At 49.6% G+C, this 25,784-nt stretch overlaps 9 protein-coding genes across 14 annotated transcripts; 2 read left to right on the forward strand and 7 right to left on the reverse strand.

Moving 5' to 3' along the window:
* Positions 1-319: 319 nt before the first annotated feature.
* PV10_06083 (uncharacterized protein) lies at positions 320-2,283 on the reverse strand. The gene has a single exon (XM_016370836.1). The coding sequence runs from the start codon at positions 2,122-2,124 to the stop codon at positions 346-348; it is 1,779 nt and encodes a 592-aa protein (XP_016223129.1). The 5' UTR covers positions 2,125-2,283; the 3' UTR covers positions 320-345.
* A 243-nt stretch (positions 2,284-2,526) lies between these two features.
* On the reverse strand, positions 2,527-5,309 carry PV10_06084 (uncharacterized protein). Its single transcript, XM_016370837.1, has 2 exons — positions 4,182-5,309; positions 2,527-4,131 (listed from the first exon to the last, which is right to left on the reverse strand). The coding sequence occupies exons 1-2, from the start codon at positions 4,356-4,358 to the stop codon at positions 2,818-2,820; spliced, it is 1,491 nt and encodes a 496-aa protein (XP_016223130.1). The 5' UTR covers positions 4,359-5,309; the 3' UTR covers positions 2,527-2,817.
* Positions 5,310-6,410: 1,101 nt separating this feature from the next.
* On the reverse strand, positions 6,411-9,058 carry PV10_06085 (uncharacterized protein; the record flags this gene model as incomplete). Its single annotated transcript, XM_016370838.1, has 4 exons — positions 6,411-8,393; positions 8,444-8,566; positions 8,618-8,719; positions 8,783-9,058. 4 exons carry the CDS (start codon positions 9,056-9,058, stop codon positions 6,411-6,413), a joined length of 2,484 nt encoding a protein of 827 aa, XP_016223131.1.
* A 314-nt stretch (positions 9,059-9,372) lies between these two features.
* Positions 9,373-11,681, reverse strand: PV10_06086 (uncharacterized protein; the record flags this gene model as incomplete). Its single annotated transcript, XM_016370839.1, has 2 exons — positions 9,373-9,437; positions 9,515-11,681. 2 exons carry the CDS (start codon positions 11,679-11,681, stop codon positions 9,373-9,375), a joined length of 2,232 nt encoding a protein of 743 aa, XP_016223132.1.
* A 4,168-nt stretch (positions 11,682-15,849) lies between these two features.
* On the forward strand, positions 15,850-18,511 carry PV10_06087. 4 transcript variants are annotated; one of them, XM_016370840.1, is made up of 6 exons: positions 15,850-16,005; positions 16,064-16,140; positions 16,229-16,385; positions 16,449-16,984; positions 17,037-17,174; positions 17,229-18,511. In XM_016370840.1, exons 1-6 carry the CDS (start codon positions 15,913-15,915, stop codon positions 18,457-18,459), a joined length of 2,232 nt encoding a protein of 743 aa, XP_016223133.1. In that variant the 5' UTR covers positions 15,850-15,912; the 3' UTR covers positions 18,460-18,511. The 4 variants fall into 4 exon arrangements, with proteins under 4 accessions (XP_016223133.1, XP_016223135.1, XP_016223136.1 ...); XM_016370842.1 differs by having other exon boundaries at positions 15,850-16,140; XM_016370843.1 differs by having other exon boundaries at positions 16,229-16,984.
* Positions 18,512-18,518: 7 nt separating this feature from the next.
* On the reverse strand, positions 18,519-19,659 carry PV10_06088 (uncharacterized protein). The gene has a single exon (XM_016370844.1). The coding sequence runs from the start codon at positions 19,483-19,485 to the stop codon at positions 18,574-18,576; it is 912 nt and encodes a 303-aa protein (XP_016223137.1). The 5' UTR covers positions 19,486-19,659; the 3' UTR covers positions 18,519-18,573.
* Positions 19,660-20,109: 450 nt separating this feature from the next.
* PV10_06089 (uncharacterized protein) lies at positions 20,110-21,137 on the forward strand. Its single transcript, XM_016370845.1, has one exon. It carries the CDS (start codon positions 20,168-20,170, stop codon positions 21,092-21,094), a length of 927 nt encoding a protein of 308 aa, XP_016223138.1. The 5' UTR covers positions 20,110-20,167; the 3' UTR covers positions 21,095-21,137.
* On the reverse strand, positions 20,856-23,472 carry PV10_06090. Of its 2 annotated transcripts, XM_016370846.1 has the most exons (6): positions 22,903-23,472; positions 22,661-22,837; positions 22,319-22,591; positions 21,909-22,251; positions 21,684-21,849; positions 20,856-21,610 (listed from the first exon to the last, which is right to left on the reverse strand). In XM_016370846.1, exons 1-6 carry the CDS (start codon positions 23,367-23,369, stop codon positions 21,291-21,293), a joined length of 1,746 nt encoding a protein of 581 aa, XP_016223139.1. In that variant the 5' UTR covers positions 23,370-23,472; the 3' UTR covers positions 20,856-21,290. The 2 variants fall into 2 exon arrangements, with proteins under 2 accessions (XP_016223139.1, XP_016223140.1); XM_016370847.1 differs by having other exon boundaries at positions 20,856-21,849.
* A 421-nt stretch (positions 23,473-23,893) lies between these two features.
* Positions 23,894-25,544, reverse strand: PV10_06091. Of its 2 annotated transcripts, XM_016370848.1 has the most exons (3): positions 25,055-25,544; positions 24,621-24,999; positions 23,894-24,560 (listed from the first exon to the last, which is right to left on the reverse strand). In XM_016370848.1, the coding sequence occupies exons 1-3, from the start codon at positions 25,388-25,390 to the stop codon at positions 23,977-23,979; spliced, it is 1,299 nt and encodes a 432-aa protein (XP_016223141.1). In that variant the 5' UTR covers positions 25,391-25,544; the 3' UTR covers positions 23,894-23,976. The 2 variants fall into 2 exon arrangements, with proteins under 2 accessions (XP_016223141.1, XP_016223142.1); XM_016370849.1 differs by having other exon boundaries at positions 24,621-25,544.
* Positions 25,545-25,784: the final 240 nt, after the last annotated feature.

Genomic DNA, 25,784 nt, shown 5'->3' on the forward strand with positions numbered 1-25,784 from the left:
ACGCCAGACACGTCTAAAGACAAGAGGGGGCCCGAGGCGCCCAACGGTGCTCCGGCCTCGGGGTTGAGGGGCCCGGGGCCCGCTTCTTCATGGTCGCGGTGTCAGATGTTCATGATGTGGCGTTGCCCCTGATCGCCTGGACTGACTTGATTAACGATCCATGTATTTTTATTTCTGTAGCATCCGTCATCGTCATAATCTTCACGTGTGTCACAACTCTCCACTGCCTAAAGAAATTATGAAAACATGAAAACGGACAGAATAAGAAACACTCCAAAGCATCGATCTCGACACAATTTAATGTAGATGTGTACTACATCTATCTCCAATCTATCCACATTCCTGCTAACTTCCATCCTCCATCTTTCTATCCTCAACACCAAACCCATGTAGGCCACCAGTCAGGATCCACTGCTCGTTATCTTCATTATCATCCTGCACTCGTCTCCACACACTTGGTCTCTCTCTGTCTTGATCTTTTCCTTTTCCTTTCCCGCCTGATTCGCCTTCAGGAGCCTTCCATAGAGGTCTGATCAGCTTTCCACTGGCCAACAATGGATTATCACTGAAAGCCCCTTTGCCAGTCCTTCCAACACTCAATTCTTGTTTAACGCCACCACCAGCGTCATCATCAATATCACCTTCACCTTCACCACCCATCTCCTCGTTCTCCTTCTCCCTCTCCCTCGGCGCCTTCTCATACGTTCTGACCAATTTCCCATTCTTGATCCCCACACTCAACACCGTCCTCTTCTTCTCCCATTCCGGTTTATTCGCCTCCTCCATCTCCCTCAGATATTTCTGCTGTTTCTTAAGCGCAGCAGCTCTCTGCAACGGCGTCATCCACTGAGTAGCACCTGCGGTCAAAGTAGTATCATAATCTGCTGCCTCGTCGTGAATCTTCGTCCTCTGTGCATTTTCCCGCTGAAACGCGAGAAGTTTATCACGATGCGCTGTCGCACGTGCAATAGCTTCATCACCACTGTCGTTTGGAGTGCCTGAACCACCAAACGGTGTCATTGTAGGTGTACCTCGGCCTGAATGGGAATGTTGGGATTGTTGTCCAACGTTATGCGCCACCATTTTCTCAATGCCTCTTTCGTCTTTGAGTGCTCGAATCATGTCCTGGACTTGGGTTTTAGTCAGGATGGGGGCGTCGCAGAATGAACACGGCTGTAGTCCTTCTAGAGCACAGATGATTTTTCCGCAGTTGAGACAATTCGGCGCGGTGGTGAAGAGGGGATGGATCGAGGCGTTGCAGGTGCATTTCCGTCGATGGGTTGAGAGGGATGGATTGGTCGATAATTCGAGTGCCGCGATCGCTGCCGTTAGGTCTGAAATACTACTTGTTGTGGTTGTCGTCGTAGCCTTGCCACCTGATTGAGGCGTCGATGTGCCTGAATGTGGTTGTGAGCCAGATGAATGGAATTGCTGATGACTTGCATGTCCTTGTGGTTTCTTCGCCTGCTTCGATCGCACATTTGCAAATCCAAAATCACTGATAAGATTGCCCGACGCGGAAGGTGGGAGTTTTGCGGCTCCTCCAGCATTCTTTCCTGGTGCAGGCGAAACATCTCGTGATGATCCCACCGATCCAGTCACCCCAGCATTGGAAACCGTAGGAAGATGCAGAGTATCAGCCATCGCGAACTTCTCATGTGCTTTCTCCCGACCACCGTCATACTGTTTCGTATACCCACCAGTCACATCCCCATACCCTTCAGGAACTCTGACAGGCCCAGCAGAATGAAGATTGGATTTGGATTTCTTCGCGCCGCCACTGCCACGTTTCCGAGCAGGAACATGTCCATCATCATCATTGTTACCACCATTACCACTAGCACCTCCACGACGATCATTCCCACCTGAACCCGAACCCGTCATAGAAGAACCCCCTCTACTGATAGGTTCGCCATCTCCAGCCTTTCTCCGTGAGTTGAAACTAGCGATGAATTCCAGTGCAGGGCCGTCATCACCTAACAGGTTCTTGAGATGTTCGGCCGCGGCGGGTTTTGAGAGGGTTGCTGTATACGTGATGATTTCGCCGAGTGATGTGTCGTCGAGGGGGAGGAGTCGTTTGAGTCGCGGAATGGACCAGCTTTCGAGGTCGCTGGAGCTTGACATGGTGGCGGGGGACCAGGATGAAAGTGGGATGATACTTGGTTCCTGATCTGTTGTACCAGTTTATGGTGGTGGCTTGATGATGGCGGGGGTGGTGGTGGGAAGGTTGCCAGAATTATTTTGTTTCTAGGGAGTAAAGTGTGATGGGATTTGTCAGCGAATGGATAAGAATGTCCATGTATCTGTTCAGGCGTGTATGAGATTTGACATTCCTAATAAATGCAATTGTGACAAGATCAAGTTGTTCGGTCGAAAGATGATGTCTTTCTCGCCAGAAATAAAAATAATCCGAGCCACCTGCAGTTGAATCATCGTCATATGGGTTTTCCTGAAAGCTTGAGCTTTGGTTATTGGTAAAATCGAATACAACGTCACCAAAATCCCCAATTCTAACCAGGCACTCATCACGATTCTGGTAATCATTCTCTCCATAGCCCGAAGCTAAGGATGTTACAATTATTTCCTGTATTCCTAGGCACATTGTCCTAAAAGTCATTCATGCCTTGATGACACTAATGATGCAGTTTCATGCTCATTCATTACGGAATTGCATGCCAGACCAGAAGCCAAAACCCATTTTAAGCATCCTGAGATGCAGAGTTGAACCATATGATAATGATAACCTTAGCCTCCCCTACCACGGCCTTAGGATCACCCGGTTCCCTGTCTGCGGGCTCATGCCGTCGAAGAAGCTATTCAGAGTGAAACTTCAGATTTATTGGCCACCAACGCAATCAAAGCGGCACCCAGGCCACTTCCATCTTTGGCCAGACCGATTCTGATGCGCTTTTCATCTTCGCCGATGCCTTCAATCTCACGGAATGCTTCCCTGATATAGTCCTCAAACCCGGGATAATACTCGACCAAGCTGCCGTCGACACCAATGTCGACGAGTTCGTCTTCTTTCAGTTTGTTGCTTGCAATCACCACGGCACCTAGGGCAACGGCGCTAAGTCTGGCGGCACGTTTACCGATGGCGTGGACTAAAGTCTTGACGGCAACGCAGTCTTCGGTTGATGCAGCTCCGACTCCTAATTCCTTCTCGAGGGTTTGTTTGGTGATCCGGAGACTATCCGAATGATCCTCCTCGACGATGGACAGGAAAGATGTGTCAATGCCCCATTGCTTAAACAGGGCACTGTTGGGATCGACTGTCGTGGTGCTGCGAGTGTCGTTGTCATGCGACGATGTGTCCTTGAATAACGCGACTTCTGCGTTCGGGTGCTGGTAGAGTGAAAGTAGGGCTCTCCGCAAGATCTCGCCCAGGAACATCCCTGATACCCGCTTCTCAAACATCTGGATGCCCGGATTGACTGATTCTCTGTCCAGGTCAATGTCATACTGGGTGTTTGGGAGAACTTTGAGTGGGTTGTCGAAGCTGCCCCACTCGGTGTTGATGATCATGAGCCCTGTGGACTTGTCATAATTGCCCTGGCCCCCTTCGGCAGCGTCGATGGCCTTCATCTTCTTCACCTTCTCCAGGGACTCGACATAAGCGCCGTTTGTGCCGGTTCCAAAGATGGCTCCGATGAGGGTGCTCGTCTTGCCGGGGGAGGTGTACGATCTCGCCATCAAGGTCCCCACAGTGTCGTTGACAAGCGCGGCGACCTTGACGGGGAGCTTTAGAGCATCAATCTCGACCTGTAGCAAGTGACAGACATCTTGTCCAATCGCATCATCGATGTCATAGCCCTTGGTCCAGCGCATTAGATTGCCTTTATTAATGCCGATTTGGTTGACGGGAAAGCTAAAGGTGAAACCCAGATCGAAAAAGTCATCCTCCACAGGGAGATGCTTGTGCTTCTCAAAATGATCACTGTGATGCTCTTGAAGAAATTTTTCTATCTGTTTGGCGAGAAAAGAGAAGAGCTCGTGGGATGTTTTGGCTTCCATGAGCGCTCGAGGAACTGCAATCTTGGACTGCTGGAGAGAGAAGGATTGGTTTCCATGAAGAGTGATTGAGCAGACGCGGAAGTTTGTGCCTCCAAGGTCAACTGCGAGGTAGACTCCCTGGGAAATAGTCAGCTTCGAATGGTAGACAGGTCTGGTAGGTTGTATACCTTTTCGGTGCCATTGGGCACGCTTGTGACATAGGTAGGAATCTGGCTCAGTGTGGTACCCTGGTTCTCAAGGCCTTCGTCCATCTCACGGATAAACTCCTTAACCCCTCGGTTGACATCCTCTGCCGAATACTCAAATTGTGCAGCCACCTTTTTGACTTCTTGTTCGAGAGCCATGTTTTTCAGGGCGTGTGAGATAGGTAGATCTTGGGAGAAGATAGACCTAGGTCTACACTGAGTACCAGGTTCCAACTGGTCGTAATATGCTTCTTGTTTGTATACACTGTCGCCAAAAGGGCTTAGAGGGACCAGTGAGGAGGGGTCGAGGGCCGGCGCAGGAGAGAGCTGGAGGTCGCGAGAAAGGAAGAAGCGAGCTACAAAAACGAGCAAGAGGACAGCGCCGGAAACGATATAAAGCACGGAGATTCGGGGCTTGGATGAAGGCTGGACTGTCGTCTTAAAAGCTCGAGAGGCTGATAGAGAGGGAGAGGTAGTAGGAGTTTGCGACTCAGCCTGGTGTATGGTGGGCTGGTGGGAGGAACTGGAGGACGCCAGGATTGCGTTGCGTTGGTGGTGAACGGCCTTTTTGGTCAGGAACAAAGTCGTAAGGCCAAATCAAGGTACTCGTAGAGGAGGGGCAGCTACCGCCAACCGGCCCATTGACTGGGCACCTGGGGAACAAGAATCTGGGAAAAGAGGGGCAGGGCGTCAGGGTGGCAATGGACCCGACGGCGTGACACGAGTTCAGTTGAGAAAGGCGCTGTAAGCTATGCCTGGGGGTGGTGGTCCGAGTCGATCGTTAGTAAGGACGTGGTAAGGGTCGATGCGTCGGCTGTTGGGAGCAGTGGCCTGTAGGGTTTGTCTGAGGGACTGGAAATGAGGTTATGTGTGAGTGATGATGCATGGGCAAAAAACACGAGGGTGAGGTCATGGGCATGTGGTAGAATGCGTCAAGGGTGACCTCACAGAGTCACAAGCGTGGAGATCAGAGATGCAGTGGACCTTGATAGCTCCACTTGAAAGTCGCCAAACCAGATGCGAATGATGCTCCGAGCTGATGAGTTGAGTGCTGATTGCATCTGGTGATGTGGATGTGGATTGGATGTGGCTTGACGGGCGTTGAACAATAATTATGGAGGTCCGCGTATGATCGGGCACTTTGGGCATGGCATTGTTAAACTGTCAAGGGTGCTAAGGTGGCTAATAAAATCTTCGAGCCCTAAGGCCAAGAGTGAAGGGCGCCATGGCACAGCCTAACGGTGGCATAACGGTGCTAAAGCGACTGACGGTTGGTCGCTCAAAAGTCGGGCACCAGTAAGAATTCTTAACTAGAACATTAAAAGTCCATCTTCAACTTAGGCGCTATGGTCCGTGCCTAGAGGTGAATGGAATGAGCTGCTTGGAGTGAGGAATAATTGAATGCAGTCCGTTTATGGTGTGCGAGTACAATTTGCCCCTCGAGCATTGTCTACTCCCAGGCATGGCACGAGGCATATGTAGTCGTTCTGATTAAATGGATAGCGATTGCTTGTCATCCTCATCATGATGAGAGCATCACACACGACACAAATTCTGGTGCCACATGTGGATATTCATTATCAAACCGATGAAGCAATACGAGGCATTTTGTGCCTCTGTCCACCATCGAAGAATTCTGCGAGGATCTCCCGACAAGCATTTTATCTCTACAGTACCTAAGGTGCTACTGACTGTTAGGCTCTACTTAGTTCAAGCAACTAATACTACCTGGACCTTCTCACCAATTCTTGTCCATGCAAGGCGACTCCTCAACATTGGATCGCCAACAATTCTCAAGTTGTGCAATTCAAACGCCAAGGCCACTTCATTCTTTCCCCTCCATGTGATCCTTCCACTGAGCAAATTAGGCAAAATACTAGGTACTGGTACCTAGTATCACTCTCGCACTTTTGGACTTGAAGTTATCAAGGGAATGTTTGTGAAATTATCTCAGTAGTAGCGTTCGATGCAATGCTGGAAGTATATCAACTTTTCCTCCCCACTACTGAATGAAATCTCCTCCTCGAGCGAAGTAGAAAGTGATTGATAGTCCATCAGCCATGCTACCTTCTTGTGGCGACAATGCAATGTGTAGGTCTTTGACTGATGTCGCCTACTAAGTAATTGCGTCTTGATCCCAGAACTCCGATGTTGTGTTGCTAAGTAGAAAACCCATCCATGCATTGAGAAAAACTCGGGTTCTTGTTCTTGTTAACGAAAGAGCATCTCATTTGACTCGTCACTCGTATCATCCAGACTCATTGTATCATAGTCGTCCAACGTCCTCCGCCGCTTGATTTCAGGTTCTCGGGGTGTCTTGTTCTCCTCCACATCGCCTAGTTCGGTCGTGGGCTTTCGTCCACCCCATTGAAACCTCTTGATCAGACTACTTCGCCGCTGATACTTGGGATCGGTGCTTTGCTTGCCCATCGACGACGACGATGTAGGTCGGACGGTGCCGACATATGATCGTCGCTCTGTGGAAGGTGTGGGGGGTTTGGATGGTGCGTTGGGGGTCTGTCGAGGGCCAATATCTTGTAACATCGGGTCTTCATTGCTGCTCGAGCTGACGTCGCTTGGAGATAAATTCCACCCAGGTCCGAATAGCTTCATGTCTGGGTCTGATTCGTATAACCTTTTCATGTCGTCCATGTCTTCTTCGCCCTGCGGCGCCACACTTCCTCTTCGTTGAAACATCTTCCATAGGAGATGTTCATTGCCCAATAGATCAGCCAGTGACGCTCGGGATTCTCGGTCTCGCTCTTGCTGTGAGGTCGCCATCGTGTGTAACTCGTCCAAGGTATAGTCTTCCTCCGCAGAATCGTCGTCGTAGATCGTGTCTTGTATTGCCGATATCACAGAAGTGTCTGTGATGCCGCTAGCTACATCGATGTCTGGGTCTGTGAGTCGATCAAAGCTGCTGCAACTGTGCTGAGAATGAGGCTCGGCCTCAAGATGCTTAGGGACATCGACATAATACTGGTCTCCGACGGCCGCATTTAGGGCATGTGGCATGTTAATAGGCGCTGCAGACCCCTCATAGCCATCCTCTGCCACGGTCTCCTGGCACGCCTGGATGCCGTGGTTGAGATGCATCAGCGGACGCAAACGGGTAGCGCCGTGAGTCAGCCAGGTGGTTCCACCAATCAAGTCCAACATGGTGTTGGCACTCCTCTTTCCTATACCGTCGTTTCTGTCATGGTCGGGCATTATAAGCCTTGACACATCACGGTCTTTTGGATATGCCTCGCCCCGGGATCTGGTTTCGCTTGGCCCCAATGGCGAAATTTCTGTTGTGGAAAAGGCCACACCAGCACCCTCCTGGACAATGCCATTGTCATCACTGTCATGAAAGACACTTGCCATAAGCTCCAGACTGTTGGAAGATTGTTTCGGGGTACAGTCAGACATTGGCCTCGATCTGGCACAGCCTTGTGCTTCTGTTCCTGGCGCAATCGCCGAGATGTACATGTCCATGTCCCTGTCTTGACCAGTATTGACGCCATTGGCTACCCCTGTCTGCTGACTGGAAATACCATAATTGAGTGCCAAGTCATAGAATTCACGATCAACACTTTTTGCAAGATCGCAGAACTCCCACTCGCTTCTGTTGTCATCTTTTGCAGGCAGGCTCCAAAGGGGGCAGAGTTTCCGTGCAGCAGTACATTCTCGAAGTGCATTCGCCAATGTAACCCATAGATGACGACGAATCATGTCATAGGAGACCGAGTTGATATTGCCTCGACCTGTCGAACTTGAAGTCATTACCTGATGCGGGCTCACCGAAGATGGGGCTAGAACCCCATTCCCAGTTGCTGAGCGTCTTCGAAGATGAGAGCGTGATAGAAAATGAGCGATGACTGGTATAAGGTAGACTCTGGCCTCAAACTTTTGGGCGTACCCTGGGTTGAAGACATTTGGAGCAATGTCACACAGTGAAGGACCGCACCAATTACCTTGTATGTGGATGCCACGGCCGAGTCGTGTCGGTTTCGTAGCGATGCAGCCTCGGAAGCAGGCATCAGTCAGCCCTACGAGTGTGTCTTCTCCCAAAATCATATAGTTCGACCTTGACTCATGTGTGCGAATCTTTTCTTCCGTATTGTCGGGTGGCTCGCCTCCATCGTGGATGTTATTGGACGAACCCTGAGTAGAAGGATCTGCGCCCTTTGGCGATGGATGAGCCGCCGCTCTCTAAGCCTTGTATATTAGTACGGGAAAGTGGCACCACAATCGCACATTACTTTGTTTGTGGTGAGAGAGTCCGAGCAGATGATTTCCATGTCTAGTCGGACAGACTGTAAGGTATACACTGGAACATCCTCTGGGCATGCTAAAGTCACGTCGTCTGCGGACCCGATACACTGCTGTCGTTGTCAGTTCAGGAATTCCATACAAGTATAATTGCGACTTCTTACTCGCATCTCATATTCAATCAAATGTACCCTTCCACGGCTTCGAGTCCACCCAGCATCCGTCGCAACGGTCCTGGTCACCTCATACCCTAATTGCGACCAAAGCTGGACTAGTGAGTTTTGAACAATGCGTCAAGTAGCACATGATGGTGGGCGGTTCCCGCTTACCTCAGCTCGTTCAACGTAATGGGAAATTGCTTCAGTGGCAGCCGAGGCAGTTGACAAAGAGACGTGAAATCGACAGTCGATGACCAGATGCACCAGAACGTTGAAACCTTGGGCTCTGGGAATCCAGATCTCGTCATGGCATGGACAATCGACTGGTGTTGTCGACTGTTGGATATCGCACGTAAGGAACGTGGTGGCAGAGGTTCGGACATTCACTGACTCTTTGCGGGAGGAGAATACATGTTCGGCCGACTTGAGCTCGACTGTAGACTTCATTCCTCTCTTTGCCACTTACCTGATGAGAAGAGCATTGAGCAGATCAGGTCGGACGGGAGACAAAGCAATTCAACGACTGAGAAGGAGTTTGGAAGGGTAAAAATCCGCTGTGTCTCTTTTGAGCGGAGCATTTAGCCCTAATGGTAATCTGCCTGGAGTTTGTCAACATGGATATCTGAAGAGATTCTGATTTCCAATATGCTTGATAACGTAAATCATGTCTTTTCCCATTGGAAACGGCATCAGGATATCCATGTTCATCTCAAATGACGGCCATACTTCTGCAACTGCTCAATTGACAAAGAACCACGAGGTCATCGCAGAGACCCTCCCCAATTCCATGGTGTATATGGGTCATCAGGCAGGAGGTTGAACATGACTATGTTATCAATATGTCAGTCTCGTTGTGCTAGTGCAGGTCTTACCGGATCTGCTTTCGCTTGAGTTGGGACTAACCTTGACCAAATGCACCAAATGTCTCGTCCAAGTGAGCATCAAACTGAAAATTGCTATCCTCTAGTTGCGAGAGCATTGCCGAATGGTAGTCCTGTTGGGGCTGCTGGCCGGAAAACGAAATCTCACTCGAGTCTTGAATGCCCGACATGTCACGAGGGCTGGGTGCAAGACCTTCATCGATTCTATCTTGGGACAGCTCACCCGGAATCAGTGGTTGAGAACTCTCTGTCTGGCTCAGAACGAGGTCGCTATTCTGCAGAGTACTGCTCTGTGCCAGATGCTCGGCGTTTAACATGACGGTTTGTGGATCCAGGGCAGTGTTGAGTTCTCGCTGGATGGTAGCGCTCAGTAGAGCCGTTAGCAATTCATCGAGATGTTTTCCGATCTTGCTGTTACTTCCCAATACGCGGCTGGCTCTAATGATGCGCATGACTCCGGCTTTGGATTCTTGAGACCGTGCGCTGAATGGTTCCGTTGGAGGGATGATGCACAGAATGACGCCTGCAGTGAAGAAATGCATAAAGAGGAAAGATAATGCGAGGCTGTTATCCAGCTCGGCGAGGGGAAGTCGCGAGATCCTCAGAGCCGCATCCACTGCGACACTGAGAGACTTCTGTCGGTACTTATAGGCCGCAGATGTCAGCGATCCGCTAGGCTTGGTTGCGACTTTGTGCTCGATCAATGGTCTGCGGACAAAGATGACGGTGCTGTCGTAGGTGATTTGGAGGACGATGGCTTGCAGCATTAGCTTCCGTGTTGCCTCGTCGATGGTTCCAGGACTTCCTCGTGGCTGGAGCGGATCATTATGTTCCAGACCATCATCGTAGTGTTCCATAGTCAGGTATGTCGGTAGCTTCTTGCGCCATTCAGCTAGAAGGTGCTCGATCTCTTTGACCGATTCAACCAATGATTCTAATTCGTCTTCAGAGAGTACATCACCGAGTCGAAGCAGACGGAAGGTGGAGAGTGCATGCTTGTTGATAGAGTATAGTTTGTATCTCAAGATATGAAACGACAGAGCTGATCGATGTCCACTGGAAAGAACAGCCTCGCCAGACAGACCAAGTGGTCCATCTATGACAGTGTCGTCCATTTCGTGAAGTGGCTGTGCTCGGGCAAAGGCCGAGTCCAAACTGGTGGGTCTTCCGTAAATCATACTCGAGAATGTATCGGCGATGACTGCGTGATTCCAAGTCCGTCGACGGATTTGGGCGGCCACATCTAGGTCATCGGACGGGACTTCACAATGTAGAGCAAGTGCATAGACACTGCTGATGGCCAAGGACAAAATGCTCCAGGCGGAATGAGCAGATCCAGAATAGATCAGGTATGTCCCAAGAATCAAACAGACCTGAACTGATTCAATCTGGCCCGCATCCACCACATCCAGGACATTGATCCTGGTCTCGGTGATGAGGTCGGCTAGCAGGGTTTCGGGGATGATGCCTTCGTCGCGTAATTGGGCATGACCGGCCCAGGATGAATCGTGCAACACACACTTCAGACCCATCGCTGCAACGGCGAGGACGACAACGACGTCCGGCAGATCTCGTCTAGTCCAGCGAGACTTGGAAAGAACTGTATCTGCCTTGGCCATGAAAGTTGAGGGGTGCAGAATGAAGATGAACCAATGGACACGATCAAAGTAGGCTTGGACGAGCTGGATCATGATGTCTTTAGAGGGCAGACGAATCTTCTGTAGTCGCCAGGCGGACGATGTCTCACGCACCTCACCCGCATCGCCTGGAATGGTCGAGCCCATCTCGGGGGATTCGAGATCGTGGTCTCGTGCGACATGTCTGGCAAAATTAATGACTGAGCTGTTGGCGCCATACTGATGACCTTCTGTCGGACTGGTTGCGTGAACTACATCCTCGCTCGTCCTCCTTTCGCGATCGAACCTGTGTCGCTGCTGATGGTCTCTCTCAGACGGCTCTGATGTGGAAAAGGCTGCGATGCTGGGTTCTCGAGGAAGTGGATGTGGAAGAGTGTTGTCGCGGGTGTGGGCATGTCCGCCCGTGACTGATTTTCGCTTCCCTAGCACTTGGCGTGGCTGGCATTCGACATTGGCTCGCAGACACAACGTGCAAGGTCTGGTGGCGTCACATTTCAGCTTCTGGCGACGACATCTGGCGCAAGCCTGGACGACCCTCCCCAGACTCGACATCGTCGTCTCGTGTTCTGGTTGAGACGGAAAGCAAAATTCGATGAGGTTCGAAAAGCGTTTCGATCCAAGCTGGGCCCCTCGGCCAGCTTTCACGGGGATTGCGGGGCGTGAGAGACTAGTTAAAGGTCGCGTGGTTCCATCTTGTTCAAGCCCCATTGCGAATGGACAGTTGACTAAGTTGAGAGTGGATGGCGGGGACGCTTGACCCAACGGCCAAGCCAAACCTTCGAATTGTTCCGTAGACATTCAGACGGTTACATTGGTTCTGGACGATAGGATTTGTTGCCAAGTAGCATGGTGTTATTACCTAGATCATTCTTGTAAAAAGGCTGCCTTAAACCACTTGTCTGGACGCGATGTCACTGACATGGACCAGTAGAACGAGCCCCGTATATGTGGGATGGGGCAGATGTTGATGGTACGCAATATTCCGATAGCTTAACGGCGTCTGCTTATCCATACCTATCTGACTACACGGAGCATGCACAAATGGCTAGCGAGACAAAGAATAGTTGTCCCGCATATCATCTCATCTCGGCAGTTCTCCTTCAACCTGATGACTTTGTCAATTATGCCCCTGGCGGCCCACGCGGCCCCAGAACCCCAGGCACCCCACCTGAACCTTGCCATTCTTGTATCAGTCCGCCATAGTCGCCAGGATGATACGGTTGCACGATTTCTTTCCATCCGCCTCCTTTCCTTGTGTCGACAAGTCCCAGGTCTCTGATTAACATGGATTGATACTGGAGCAGTGTCATCATGGCAGGCGCCACAAAGGGAGGGATGTATTTGTCACTTACTGCAATTTGGTCGTAGACAATGTGATGTCCGTCGCCCAAGTATCTTCGTCTTCGCCATGCAATCCGGAGTGCAACGTCATCTTCCATGATGCTTGTCGGTGGTAATTGGAGCTTTCCCATCAGGTATGCGACGGCCCAAAGACTCTGAATCTCCGAGACGGTAAATGCCTGAGTGCTTCCCACCTGTCCAAGGAAGGCAATCGTGGGAGGTTTCCCCACCACCGGGACCATACCGCGATAGAGGTGATTAGGACTGTTGCGAGGTTTGACCACTGGCAAATTCTTCTGCAACGCCAAGTCGGGATATCTTCGTAGGACCTTTTCGTCGGCGGCAGCTATCTTCTCCTCCCATAGTCTTGTATCTTCCGCATTCTCAGCCCCAGGTGGCAACGGCAAGCCCAACTCGATTGAGTCACGTTGGGAGAACATGGGATATGAAACATCATACCCGGTACACGCTACAATCGCATCCACTTTAAGCTTATTTCCGGATGACAAGACCACCAAACCATCATGTATTTTGACGACTTGGTCTCGGGTGATTGTTGCTTTGCTGACAACACTCCAGAGATCGCTTGTGTTTTGGACACCAATGTTATCAGAAGCCCAGTATGCTGGGAGATCGGGTTTCAGGTGTGTCTTGTTGGGACTTTGATTGTAGCCTGCCGCCGCCTGCCACATCCAGTTGACCATCCACCACAGGCCCTTGCGGAACCAAGAGCCAATATACGACTGGTGGTAGAAGCGGAGCCAGCCATCGGCAGGCTCGAAGATGCATGGACTCATCTTGGCAATGAATTTGGTAGATATGATTTCGTGAGAATTCTGGTACAGTCCGCCGCCATCAGGCGTAGCCAACAATCCTGGACCTTGTCCATCAGGTCGGATCAACCAATGAACCTGCTTTCCTGATTTGATCAAATAGTAGACCGTGTCGAATGCAGACTTAGACCCTCCAACAACAGCAACTAGATGCACCGTGGATGAGGAAAGAAAGGGGTGGTTCTTTTGAAGGTCTCTGGAATGCAAAAGGGGAATTGAACAAGACTCGCCAAAGAATGCTGGCTTGTTCGGCAATGACGTGGGGCCAGTCGCCATAATCAGCTTGCGGCACTTGTACTGAGAGCCATGAGAAGTAGTCACCGACCAAACTTGTTGCTCCTGTGAGATAGAAGTGACAGGTGAATCAAAGTGTATTCTGCTTTGAAGTGAAGTGCCACTGAAATAGATGGTTTGGGCAAAGTTTTCAAGGTAAGCAGTTACATGCTCGCCTGAAAAGAGTCCATAGTAGGTATCTTTGGGTTTTGGCAGAGGTAAGAACGAGAACTCCAACATGCCAACAGGGGTTTGGGTCATCATGGTGGGATAAACTCGATTTCTACTCCAAACACCGCCGACGCAGGAATCAGATTCGAGGAGGGTGACATGAGAATCAGGGTTGAGAGTCAACCAAGTATATGCGGCGACGAGGCCAGTTTGGCCTGCACCAACAACCACAAGGTCGATTTCTGGCATTGAATAGGACTATATTGTTGAACGACTTCTGCTTTGTTGTAGGATCCGTATAGGAATATGTAGTGATGGTGTCAAGGAAAGAGGAATTGGTTCTTTGCAAGCCATGCAGACTCAGTTGAAAGGCAGGGCCTCGTATTCGCCCAGTTGAAGGGTCTTCAGCTGACCTTGACTTGCCTGCAATACGATCATGGCTCCAGCCCAAAAGCTAGATTTCAGTGGTACTTGAGGGGGACCTCGTAGCTGAACATGTCCAATCATGAGCCCTACGAATGGATGCAAGGAGTATCAATATCCACATATCGACATCCTCCATTGTTGGTGTGGAAAGCTCACTTGCATCTTATGCCCATAAACAACGCTTGCCGCTTTTAAACGACTTCCCTGATCCACTTACTCTCCACTCAGTATAGTTTTACATCCAGCGCAACTCTTACACTTCCCTTCACAATGTATGCCATACCATTGACTTCATCTAGCAGCACTTCTTCAGGACTTTGGAGTTGTGGCACTTCCTTCGACAGCAGATGACAGGAGTTGACAAGCACCGGCCACGACTTACGGAGTTACACTGAGGCATCTAATCATCAGCTTGTCTCCGGAAAGGAACACTGCTAATAGTATATTAGCGGCAGCCTCGTCCTACGTCCTACTTGGGGTTCAAGTGGATGCATTGTCGTTAGTTGCCCGTCCAAGTTCTCTTCTATCACGTGTCTCATTCGCCGAGAGTACTTTTCAATAAAGAGAATTGAGAGAAAATTAGAGAAGGGAGTTTCCAGAGAGAAGCCAAGTGCGCCAATCTGCAAGGAGATGGTACGCAACTTGAAGGCAGTGGAGCTTTGCGACACGTGAGGCTGAGGGACGGAAAACTAGGAAGAGAGGCAACTGTAAGGCTAGGGGGAGGAATAAAAGGCAATGGTATGTGTCGAAATCTCATTGGTAGGCTCCGTTACTCTTGAACGACTTTCGCTGAGTATCATGAGCAAGGCCCAGGGATAGCCTGTACACCTCGTCCATTCATAGACCACTTGAGTCGGTCATCGACAAGTTGTGAGAACTGGAGGACGAGTATAAAGAATGACGATGACTGCTGAGTATGGCTTCTCCTTCTTCACCGCTTGACGTATCTGCCTCTTGTCTTGTCTGGCCACAACAGATCCAACATATCATGTGTTTATACGGCAAAACCCTCGCCACCCATACTAATTGCGCGAAGCCCGCCGAGAGGCGACACCAGATAGAAACTCGATTGTTCAGGCGATGTCAGAACTGTCCTTCAAGCAGCAAATTGCCCTGCGAAACCCCAATACACCACCCTGGCCTTGATCTCCTCCCCTCCTCCAAGGGAGGGCCATGCTTCGGTTGTCGCGATTCCGCTGTGGTAGTACAAATCTACAAGATAGTCTGGGTAGGTGACAACTGCCACTTCTGCAAGCAACAACAGTGGCATCATTATTGACCGTCGTACAGGCAGTATCTGAAAACCAGCCTAGAAGTTGACTAGCGCGGAGCACATGTGATTTTCCTGTAAGGAAATATGGTGGCGTCCGAACAGCATCCTCGTGTGACCCTCCCTATGTTTGTAGAGGATCAGAGTCGGTGATACAATTTTGTTATGACGGATGGGTGGTCAGCTGGATTGGTGCGAAATAGGCTGGCGGCGGTGGCGCCACAGGTGTCCAGAAGATCGCCATCCCCTCGTAAGAGAGATAGTCCAAAAGCACTCTCGAAGCTTCCGCTGTCAAGCCACCAGCCGAATGTCAGGATGCTTGCCAAGCACGAATTCAGGGCCTCGTATTTACGTAAGCCTAGGAGGCCCTTGTCTTCACAGTTTTATCATTGATATCAAGAGGCTCAAGTGACCCATCGATCCAACTCCTTCATTGAGTCTTGTCGCTGACCGAACGAGTAAATTGAATATGCCGTCATTACGAACCTCTAGCTCACCTCAGCTTCGAAAAGAGAAGAAGACGATCAATGCGTGCGTCGAGTGCTACCGGCGAAAACAGAAGGTTTATCAAATCAAAACCCCGCCAACAGTTTCAACCCTCTGACACTTGCACACTGTAGTGCGATCGCAACGAGCCTTGCAGTAACTGTGTCAGCCGGAACGTTACTTCCAAATGTCATTACAGCCACCCAAGAATGTAAGCAGAGGTGCGGGCATGATTGCTCAGCCATGGGCAGGAACCTGGATCAGAAGCTGAACATACGATAACTGAGACCTTCTGATAGATCAGGCACAACGGAAGAGCCCATCGGCACCCGCATCGTGCAAGCACCAGCACCATCAGATGAAACACATGCATTCACTACAGCAGTAGAGCCCCAGGCGGCCGATATGGGCTACTCATCTACCGCAGGAAGTAATGCCTTGGTGGATTTCAAACAGGTAGGCGGTGGATCTGTTCTACCAAAGAAATATCCAAGTTAGCTGTTGACTGATGACCACCAGCTTTTCCCGAAAGTGGATGGGCTGCACGCCGTTTCGACTGCTCACCATCACCCGTTTCAGCGGCCTGAAGCATTCACCACATCAAGTTTGGCCAATGACCGACTTCCCTCCAGGATGGCCATAAACAAGTTGGTGGAATTCTTCTTCGACGATGTCAACTGGCAGTACTTCATTCTCGAAAAGCAATATTTTGACTGCTTAGTCACTTGCTGGTATGGAACCAGTGTTGAGACCTTGTCGCACCTTAGCCACAAAGAACTCGGGCGAGAGCTTCACTACTTTCCGGCATTATTGTTTCAGGTTTTGGGCCTTGCGATACAATTTCTGCCACTCAACTCGACTGTCTGGGAATTCTTATCGCAAGCTGATATGGCGTTGTGCCAGAAATACAGTGACATTGGGGTGGAGCTGATGAGGCATGCCCAAGGAGAAATAGTGGCTCTCACAAAAGTTCAAGCAGATTTTCTGAGGGCATCTTGGTTGAAGAACATTGGAAAGGGCGTAGAATCCTGGCGGACCGTAGGAAATGCAATCCGGTTGAGTTACTCACAAAATAATCCCTACGATCGCAGACTGATAAACAACCAGGTCCGCACAAGAGCTCGAGCTTCATCGACACAAGAGTACGCACGAACAACGCTCAAGTAGTCCTAGGATGGCACTGAGCCGCGTGTGGTATGAAGAGTATAAACGACGGTTATGGATGAATTTGTGTATATGGGACTCGTGAGTTTCTTCGTTGTCAGCATCATGCTCTGGCTGGCTTTCTGACCCAGACAGTTTGACTGCAATGATACTTGGTCGCCCAAGGGCTATCCATCCTGATGATTGCGATGTGGAGGAGCCAACTGAGTGCGATATCCCACAAGATCCATCCACCTGTGTCCCAGCCACTCAAGTTGTTCTGGAACGAGACAGGCCCAACACAGTGTCCAGCAATCTATTCCTGTACCGACTCTCGAATGTGTGGCATACCGTGAAAGCGCTGCAATCCGATAGACATTATCCAACCGATTACTCTGTCGTTCAACAACTTCATGATCGGGTGAACCATATAATGGACCGGCTGCCACCGACGCTTCGACATGAGCGACCAAACTTATCATGGGACAATCAATACCCATACTTACGCCAACAGAGAGAGGATATTCTCACCAAAGCCAATCTAGTGCTAATGGCATTGCACCGTCCACACATAAAGTATCGAGCCGAGGCCCGCCGCGCCGCATTACAAGCTGCGCTCGTGATATTGGACTCGCAGCATCGATCATTTATGATGGCCAGGCCCCACCAATACAAGCTATTTGGACTGTCCTTCTACACCATCGACGCATCACTGTTACTTTCGGTTGTAACGGCTACGTATCTGCCACAAAAAGATAGCGAGGTCGTGGTGAAGATCGATCATGTCTTGTGCCAAGCAATGAACAGGCTGAGTATAATGCATTCATACAGCCCAATTGCACGCTCTGGTCTCGCTATCCTTAGACAGTGTTACCATGTTCTACGGACGCGGTTGGAGTGCGATACTGCCATATTGAATCTTCCAGATTCCATGGCCACCGAACCTGGAAATCTCAGACAGGAGTCTGAAGCCGACGTTCTGAAAGATACCTTGTCCGAACTGCAACCACATCCGCTGCACCAGCAGTACGAACAGCATAACCACCAAGAGTCAGTATCACATGCTCCAACATCTTTATCTAGCGGATTCTCCGCGTCGCCTCTTCCACTATCAAATGAGCCAAATTCGTCGCAGAGTGCTTGGAACTTTGACACAAATGCGGATGCGGGATTCATGGCTACAACTGGAATTCAGCCGCCTCTACATCTTGGTCCGTCGACCACAGACTTTGACGAGACGTACTGGTTGAACATGATCAATGAGATACCAGACGTACTGAATATAGAGCCCACGGAAATTGTTGAGATAGGCGGAACCGTTGACGCAGCCGCTCTCGAGTACGATCCTGTTTGGAATCAAATTCAGTTCTTTGATTCAAGCACCTAAGGTATTTTTGACCTAGCCTAGCTTAGAGCCTTAAGGAATGGAAGAAAGTGACAGCTGAAAGGAAAAATAAACCCAATGCTGGATTGAGACTCTATCCCTAACCCCACTATTAATTTACGAAGCAGACAAATGTTCCTTAAAAAATGTTGCAACATTTTGTACCGCAGGGTCAACAAATGGAAGTTTGTCGTAAAAGTCCATGTGAGTGCCTTTAGGAACCACAATTTTCTTGGTGACACCACCAACCAATTTGTCCAGCTTCTCCGTATGCCATCTAGAGCCTGCATCCTCGCCAACGATCAGTAAAGTCGGCTGCTTTAAGAAGAGATCTGCGAGATGGAAAGCGTCAAAGGTGAGGACGCGCGGAAAGCTGTCGTATAACATCTTGTTCGCCGCTCGTGGATGCTGGCATCTCGGAGTGAGATAGTAATCGTGTGCTTCTTTCAAATCGTATGGAGTCTTTTCATCGGGCTGTGGTGGCACGTACGGAGCAGCGGTACGTTCAGCCCCCGTGGTGACCTCGGCGGTGATCTGTTGAGCCGCCATCTTCAGTGAAGCCACGTGTTGCGAAGGATCCTCGTCGCCATACCAACCCAAACGAGCCGAGTCGCCGATGTTCACCATGCTGACGGTGGCAACGGCTTTGAGGCGCTGATCCGCCTTTGCTGCAGCCACAGCGTAGCCGCCTCCAGCACAGATTCCGAGAACTGCCACTCTCTCAGGATCAACGTTGTCTTGGCGTTGAAGGTAGTCAACAACCGCCCAGACATCGCTGACTCTTGCTGCGGGATCTTCCAGGAAGTGAGGCTGTCCTCCGCTCTCGCCCTGGTGGGAGGCGTCATAACAGACGGCGACGAAACCTTCTCCAGCAAGTTTCTTGGCGTATAGTTGCGCTGTCTGCTCCTTGACACCTCCGCCAGGATGGACAACGACAACAGCAGGTTCCTTGGCCGAAGCGTTCACGGAGGGTCTGAATAGAAGGCCGGCCAGCTGGAGGGGACCTTTTTCGATTGAGATTGCAGACATGGTAGAAGTAATTCACAAATGAATGATATTGATGGAGTTTCGTCACTGAAGATGAGGGAGAACTGAGAGCGTCACGGACTGACGGGAAGGAATATCTATAGCATGTGCAAGACTGTTGTTTTGATCTCCATTACGTCTCACTGTGGCCAGCACAGTTTCACTCCCAGGCGACCACCACGGAGATAGCGTCATGTTTGAGGATGGCCGATAGTGAAGATCTGCAACTTGTGCTTCATGCCCGATAGACTTTCGGACTAGCGCTTCGGAAAATCGGACTAGCACACACGTTGTAGCCGAAGCCTGAATCGACGACCATCGCTCGGACGAGGAGAGGCTTTCCACCTCTAGATATCTCGCAACGTATCCACAAATCCATGTCGTCTCAGATATTACAGATCTTCGATCTGCCCTGGAACAGACTCGTACACAGCAAGTGGCGGACGGATTTACTGAAAATTGCCTCGTAATGGCACAATATGACTTCATTGGGGCTGAGGGGTAATGCTTGGTCTGAAAGCTTTCGGCTCTGATTGCCTTGTCCCTGATTCCCGTGTAAGTGGTTGAACATGTGCGTGAGCCACATGTATATATAGGACCGTGGCATACACAGGATCATGCCCAGGTCACGAAGATTGTCGTTCGAAAGCCCAGACAGCATAAGAACAAGGAATAACAACACACAATGGCTCCAACCACATCACCTGAGAATGTCTCGTTCTTGTCGCGCAGTCTGAAACTCGCTGCACATTTCTATCGTCCTGCGCAGGGCTCTCCAGACAGGTCTGGAGCCTCCATTATCATTAGTCACCCATGGACATCAATTAAAGAGCAATCTCCAGCAAACTACGCCCGCTTGCTCAGTGAGGCTGGCTTCTTCTGTCTCGCCTTCGACGCTGCATATCAAGGAGAATCGGAGGGCGAGCCCAGAAATCTGGAAGACCCTTATCATCGGGTCGAAGATATAAAATCTGCAGTCACATTCCTCATCGGGCGAAAAGAAGTCAACCAGGAGAAGATCGGAGTGCTGGGTATCTGCGCATCTGGTGGCTATGCACCGTTTGCCACGCAGACAGATCTGCGAATCAAAGCATGTGCCACCGTCGCTGCTGTGTGTGTAGGCACCATGGCTCGTCGAGGTTTCGAAAAAGACACCTCAAACATGTCCATCCTGCAAGGTCAACTTGAAAATGCGGCAAAGGATCGCAACAGCGATATCGGCGGTGAACAAGTCCCTATAGTCCACCTACTGCCAGAGAAAATCGAAGACGTACCGGCCGATCTGCCTGAGCCGTTCAAGGACTTGGCCAACTATTATCGCACACCGAGGGCGTATCACCCGCGAGCCACCAATACTTGCCTCCCGAGAAGTTGGGACATCATGGCCAATTTTGACGCCTTTGCTTTCAATGAAATGATTGCACCTAGGCCACTCTTGATGATCACCGGCACGAAAGCCGCGACAAAGTGGTATAGCGAGGATGGCGTGGCCAAAGCGCGGGAGCCCAAAGAATTATATGTTGTAGATGGCCTGACACATGCCGATTTGTATGATCATGTTGACGAAGCTGGGTCTAAGCTCGTCGAGTTCTTCGGATCTGGGTTAGCTTGAGTAGTATCTTTTATCATCCAATTCTTACGATATGAATATCTTGCATCACCACAAGAGGCCCATTGGCACTATGTTCAAGTGTAGATTTTGCCGTTGTGGACAAAGGATGCTCCTATGAGCATTCACCATTCACGTAAATGCGTCTATTTTTTTGTCTAGGCAACCTCACTCAGGCCCCTTGAACATTCTCTAGCTCTTAATGGTGGTGTTCGATCTCTTCACCAAGATCCTCGGGCCAATCTTCAAACCCATCCTCGAATGCTTCGGCTAGCATTTCGTTCACAGTCACCCATCCACTCCCATCACTGTCATCATCATGATTAGACTTGGACCTCATAATCTTCTCCCACTTCCTCATCTCCCTGTCGGTCAGTAAACACCGGTCAAACCGCTCTCGGAGGGCCGATTCATTGAGCTTTTCGCCGATAAAGACAAGTTCTTGTCTTCTGTCGCCCCAAGGCTCGGCGAAATCTGCCATGATACTGGCACGGATGTCGCTATCGTCTGGCCATGATGCTAAAAGAAATGAAAGTACCATCAGCGGAAGCCCGTGAAGGCCAGAGAGTAGAACTCTGCAAGTTTTACATACCCTCGTCTCGAACACAGAACCATGGTCCTCCACCTTGAAGCGTTAACATTGTGCCTGCCTGGCTCCACTCTCCGTGTAACGTCGGTCGTGTTGCGAGCCAGAAAAAGCCCTTGGATCTCATGAGGCCACAGAATGCATCATCGCTTTGTTTATTTTTCTTCACTGTCTGTAAGCAAGCAAAAAATTAGTGAAATTAGTAAGGAATTTCAAGAAGTGATGATGTACCTCGTCATCCACGCCTTTCGAGAACGCGCTTTCGTCCAAGTCATCATCCTCAGTTGCATCGGTGTCCATGTCAATATCGGAACTCAGATCAGAATCTGTACCTGATCGAGGTGTTTTGATACCATCCTCAGAGTCAATTGATAATGATATTGGTGTAGCTTCCGCAGGCGTCTCTTTGTCTCCATCAGGATCTGCCCCGTCGTCATCCTCGTCATCTTCTTCCTCCTCTTCGTCATTTTGGATTTGACCTTCCATGAGAACGAATTTGTCGTGAATCAGCCCGTACAACCGTTTTGGGTGAAATGGTTTCCGTGCACGGTATACGAAGCTCGATATTCCGTACCTGTGAGTCGAAAGAAGTTAGTGCCTATTTGAGAAACACGAAGAAAGAACCATAAAGTGAGGAATACTCTTCAGTCTCTGGCTTTGGTGCAATCTTGATCTTCCCATTAACTTCTCGACGGGACAAATCATGTAGACTTTGAAGCCAGCCCATTCCCGTTGCTGCTTTTTCGAATGAGAAATTCTTGGTGTCAATTACTTCCTTGATAGGGACGTTGCCAAACTGGGCTTCAAGAACATGTGCTGCTGGGTTCAACCTTTTGACAAGCGCTCGAATTCGATTTCGCGTGGCTTTATTGACACTGTCGGTTTTGTTTAGGATGATGGTATTGGCGAATTCTCTGCAAGGCAAAACGGTAGTCAGCGAGAACAGTAAGACATCTGGGAAGCTACTAATGGGTATGACCTACATTTGGTCGACCATTAGGTCTGTGACGGTTCTCTCATCCTCAGGATCAACTCCTTCCTTCCCCCAACGATCCGTGATGAAATCAGTGGTGGAGAAGTTATGGAAGAAGTTGAATGAGTCGATCATAGTCACCAGAGTATCAAGTCTGACTAGCTTTTGTAGGCCTCCTAGTTCGGATCTGATTGGGATAACTTGTCAGCAAGGTGCAGACACGGCAGTGGCTGAACAGACAGTATATCTTACATCTCCTTGATAATCCTCTGATCTTCATCTTGTTCACTGATCAATCCTTCTTCTGAGGCTTCAATCATTGCAGTTGCAAACTCTGCAGTAAATGTCTCCGCAACTTGCATGGGCTCGCTGATGCCGGTGCTCTCAATCACGATATAGTCATACTCACCATGTCGTGCGAGACGAGCAAGTTCTTCGAGGAGATCACCTCGAAGTGTGCAGCAGATGCATCCGTTCTCCAGCTGTATGAGTCGTTCTTGCGTCTGAGACACAACGTGTCGCTTGATCAAGGATGCGTCGATGTTCAGGGCAGCCATGTCGTTGACGATGACAGCGATGCGTAACGAATGATTGTTCGATGTCAGAATGTGTCTAAGTAATGTGGTCTTGCCACTTCCCAAGAAGCCAGACAGGAGGGTGACTGGTATTGGCTCCATTTGAGAGGGTGATTTCGACATTCGTCGCGTAGTGACTGGCATCCTGAGTCAAGAACTTGAGGCTATTCGCGAGGTCCAAAGTCTACCAAACTTCGAAAAAGTCGAAAGACGCTGACTTATAAACTGGAGGATTTAGTAGCCATGGGATTGGTGCAATCACGATGTTGGTAATCCCGAACCGTTGAGTGAATCGAGGACCTTGAGTACAGCCCGCTGCAGCCATGACTGACCGATGGATCATCGATAGGTTTGTCCAGTCAGATGTTTCTATTCCACACGACAACGGATGTTCTGTCCCCAGTCCATTCATAAATTCAAGCCTGAATGGCTAGCCATCACAGAGACTTCGGACGGCGAATAACTCAAAACCATGTCGCCTGATTTTTTTATGTCTCGGAAGTATTCTAACTGGAGTTTCCTCCGTCCCCAGACTTTCACAAGGTTTGGAAACTCATCATCTTTCGAAATCTAGTGCTACAACTGATAAGGAACTGATTCTCCTCGCATTTCAGGATGCTACACTGGAGATTTCTGTTGTCCGCCATTGACGGAGAGAGCATCGAACACAATAACGAAGAGATTATTCTTGAAGTATAGAAGAACCGGGAGCATCTACAGATAGACAGTAGATCGATATTATGTAGGAACCTCAGCCCAAGCGCCGCGCCACCCAAAATTGGGCATGATACGCGAACTTGTTGAGAGCCGAAGAATTGAAGTTGTAAGGAGCTTCGTAACTCCAGACTCTATAACCTTCCAAAGTCAACTCCCCTGCCCCAGGGGTGGTCTCTAAGAATTCAAAGCCAAGGTCTTGTGACACTAGTATAATCTCTTCTAATGAGAGTTGCATAAAGGGTGCTGACATGAAGAGCAAAGGACCAAAATTGATCCACAAGCCGCCAGGCCGAAGAACATTCCGAATGCATTTGAGGTATTGTAGCATATCACGGGCAGTGTCGATGAAAAATAAGGTGACCACAGCATCAAATCTCTGGCTTGCATCGTTGAATTTGGCCGTAAAATCTCCTTCTATCAGTGTAACAGCAGAACTGTCAACTTGTGTATCCGGCACGGTGATTGGTCTTTCAATCTCCGTCCTTCTTCTATGATGGGACCAGTTCTCGAGAAAAGGGTAGATCGTAAATGGTCCATCGCAGCACTTGTTATTTTCAAGGTAGCGATAAACGAGATTGACGTGCATTGAGAACTCGTTTGCCGTAACATCCAGATGCGCTAAAGGGTCGATGTCAGCCAACTTGCATCTTCAGTTGCATGTCCGGAATCCCTGCTTACGTCCAAGGGCAGCAATCTCATGTGCAAGCCTTCCCAATCCTGCACCAGGAACGAGCACTTGGACCTGATCTCTGGTCAAGGTGGAAGGGAAGTGCTCTAGAATGGTATCTAGAATAAGAGGGAAAGCCGAGTTTCGCTCGTTGTCACCTTGTGGGGCCCAGTCTCGCACGAGATGTTTCAAGGCTTGTGAAACCGCCCCGCGGTCGACCTTCCTCTCGTTGGATCTTCGAGCTTGGATGTGATCATTGAGCTCGCTTTGTTCAAGACCATATGTCGCCAGACCAGAGGCCACGATATCTTGACAGATTCCGGAATTATGAGCTATGAGCCTTTTCACTCTCGCAAAAGAAGTTGAGTAACCAATTACTCGCTCTAGTGTCTGAAGCATTGTTAGACCTGTAGCACCATGACATAGAGTCTCACTGAAACATTACTTCTTTCTCATCATCTGGAGTAAATTGGGTGTATAACCACTGGATTCGTTCGATGTGCTCGAGAACTCCTTGTTCATAGTCACTGAAATCGTAGAGGGCGTCTAGCAATCTTTCTTTAACTTCTGAATTCTTCAAATCTTCAAGCCCTTGGGCATTAGGGTACGCGCAACGCGCTGGTTTGTGAAAGGGAGAGGATCCAAGCGACGCGCAATGTCGCTGCGAGGCACTATCCACCGAAATCAAGGGTTGCTTCTCACAGAAATCCGGCTTCTGTTCGGTGCTGAAAACGGTGTAAGGATACAGAAGGAAAAAGAAACTTGACCAGTGCCACAGCATGGTCGGTTGACTCGAAAGAACTCCAAGGATATCACAAAGTGTCAACCAACCAAGATGAGTTCGGTGACTGGTCAAAACTTAGGTAGCTGAACAAGGCATTTAGCAGATCAACACCAGCCCATCGTCTTCTCGCCATAGTCATCGCAAATTCTAATTCTTCAAGTCAAATCACAGAAGAGCTTGGAAATGAGATGTTTGCTATTCGCTTCGAGCGCCGAGTGGGCAAACTTGATTGTTAAGGTACTCAAACTGGCCTTGGCACCCGCGATACGCTAAACTTGCGGAGATATTATTTCTCAAAGCGTCACTCACAGACAGAGGCTTGCTACACAACAGATTAGCTGAGGTGGAGGACCTTATGGTCCCAATCTATGAAAATTAAGCCATGAGAGGC

This window comes from Exophiala mesophila, assembly GCF_000836275.1.
Source record: "Exophiala mesophila strain CBS 40295 unplaced genomic scaffold supercont1.4, whole genome shotgun sequence".
NCBI classification, from domain to species: Eukaryota; Fungi; Ascomycota; class Eurotiomycetes; order Chaetothyriales; family Herpotrichiellaceae; genus Exophiala; species Exophiala mesophila.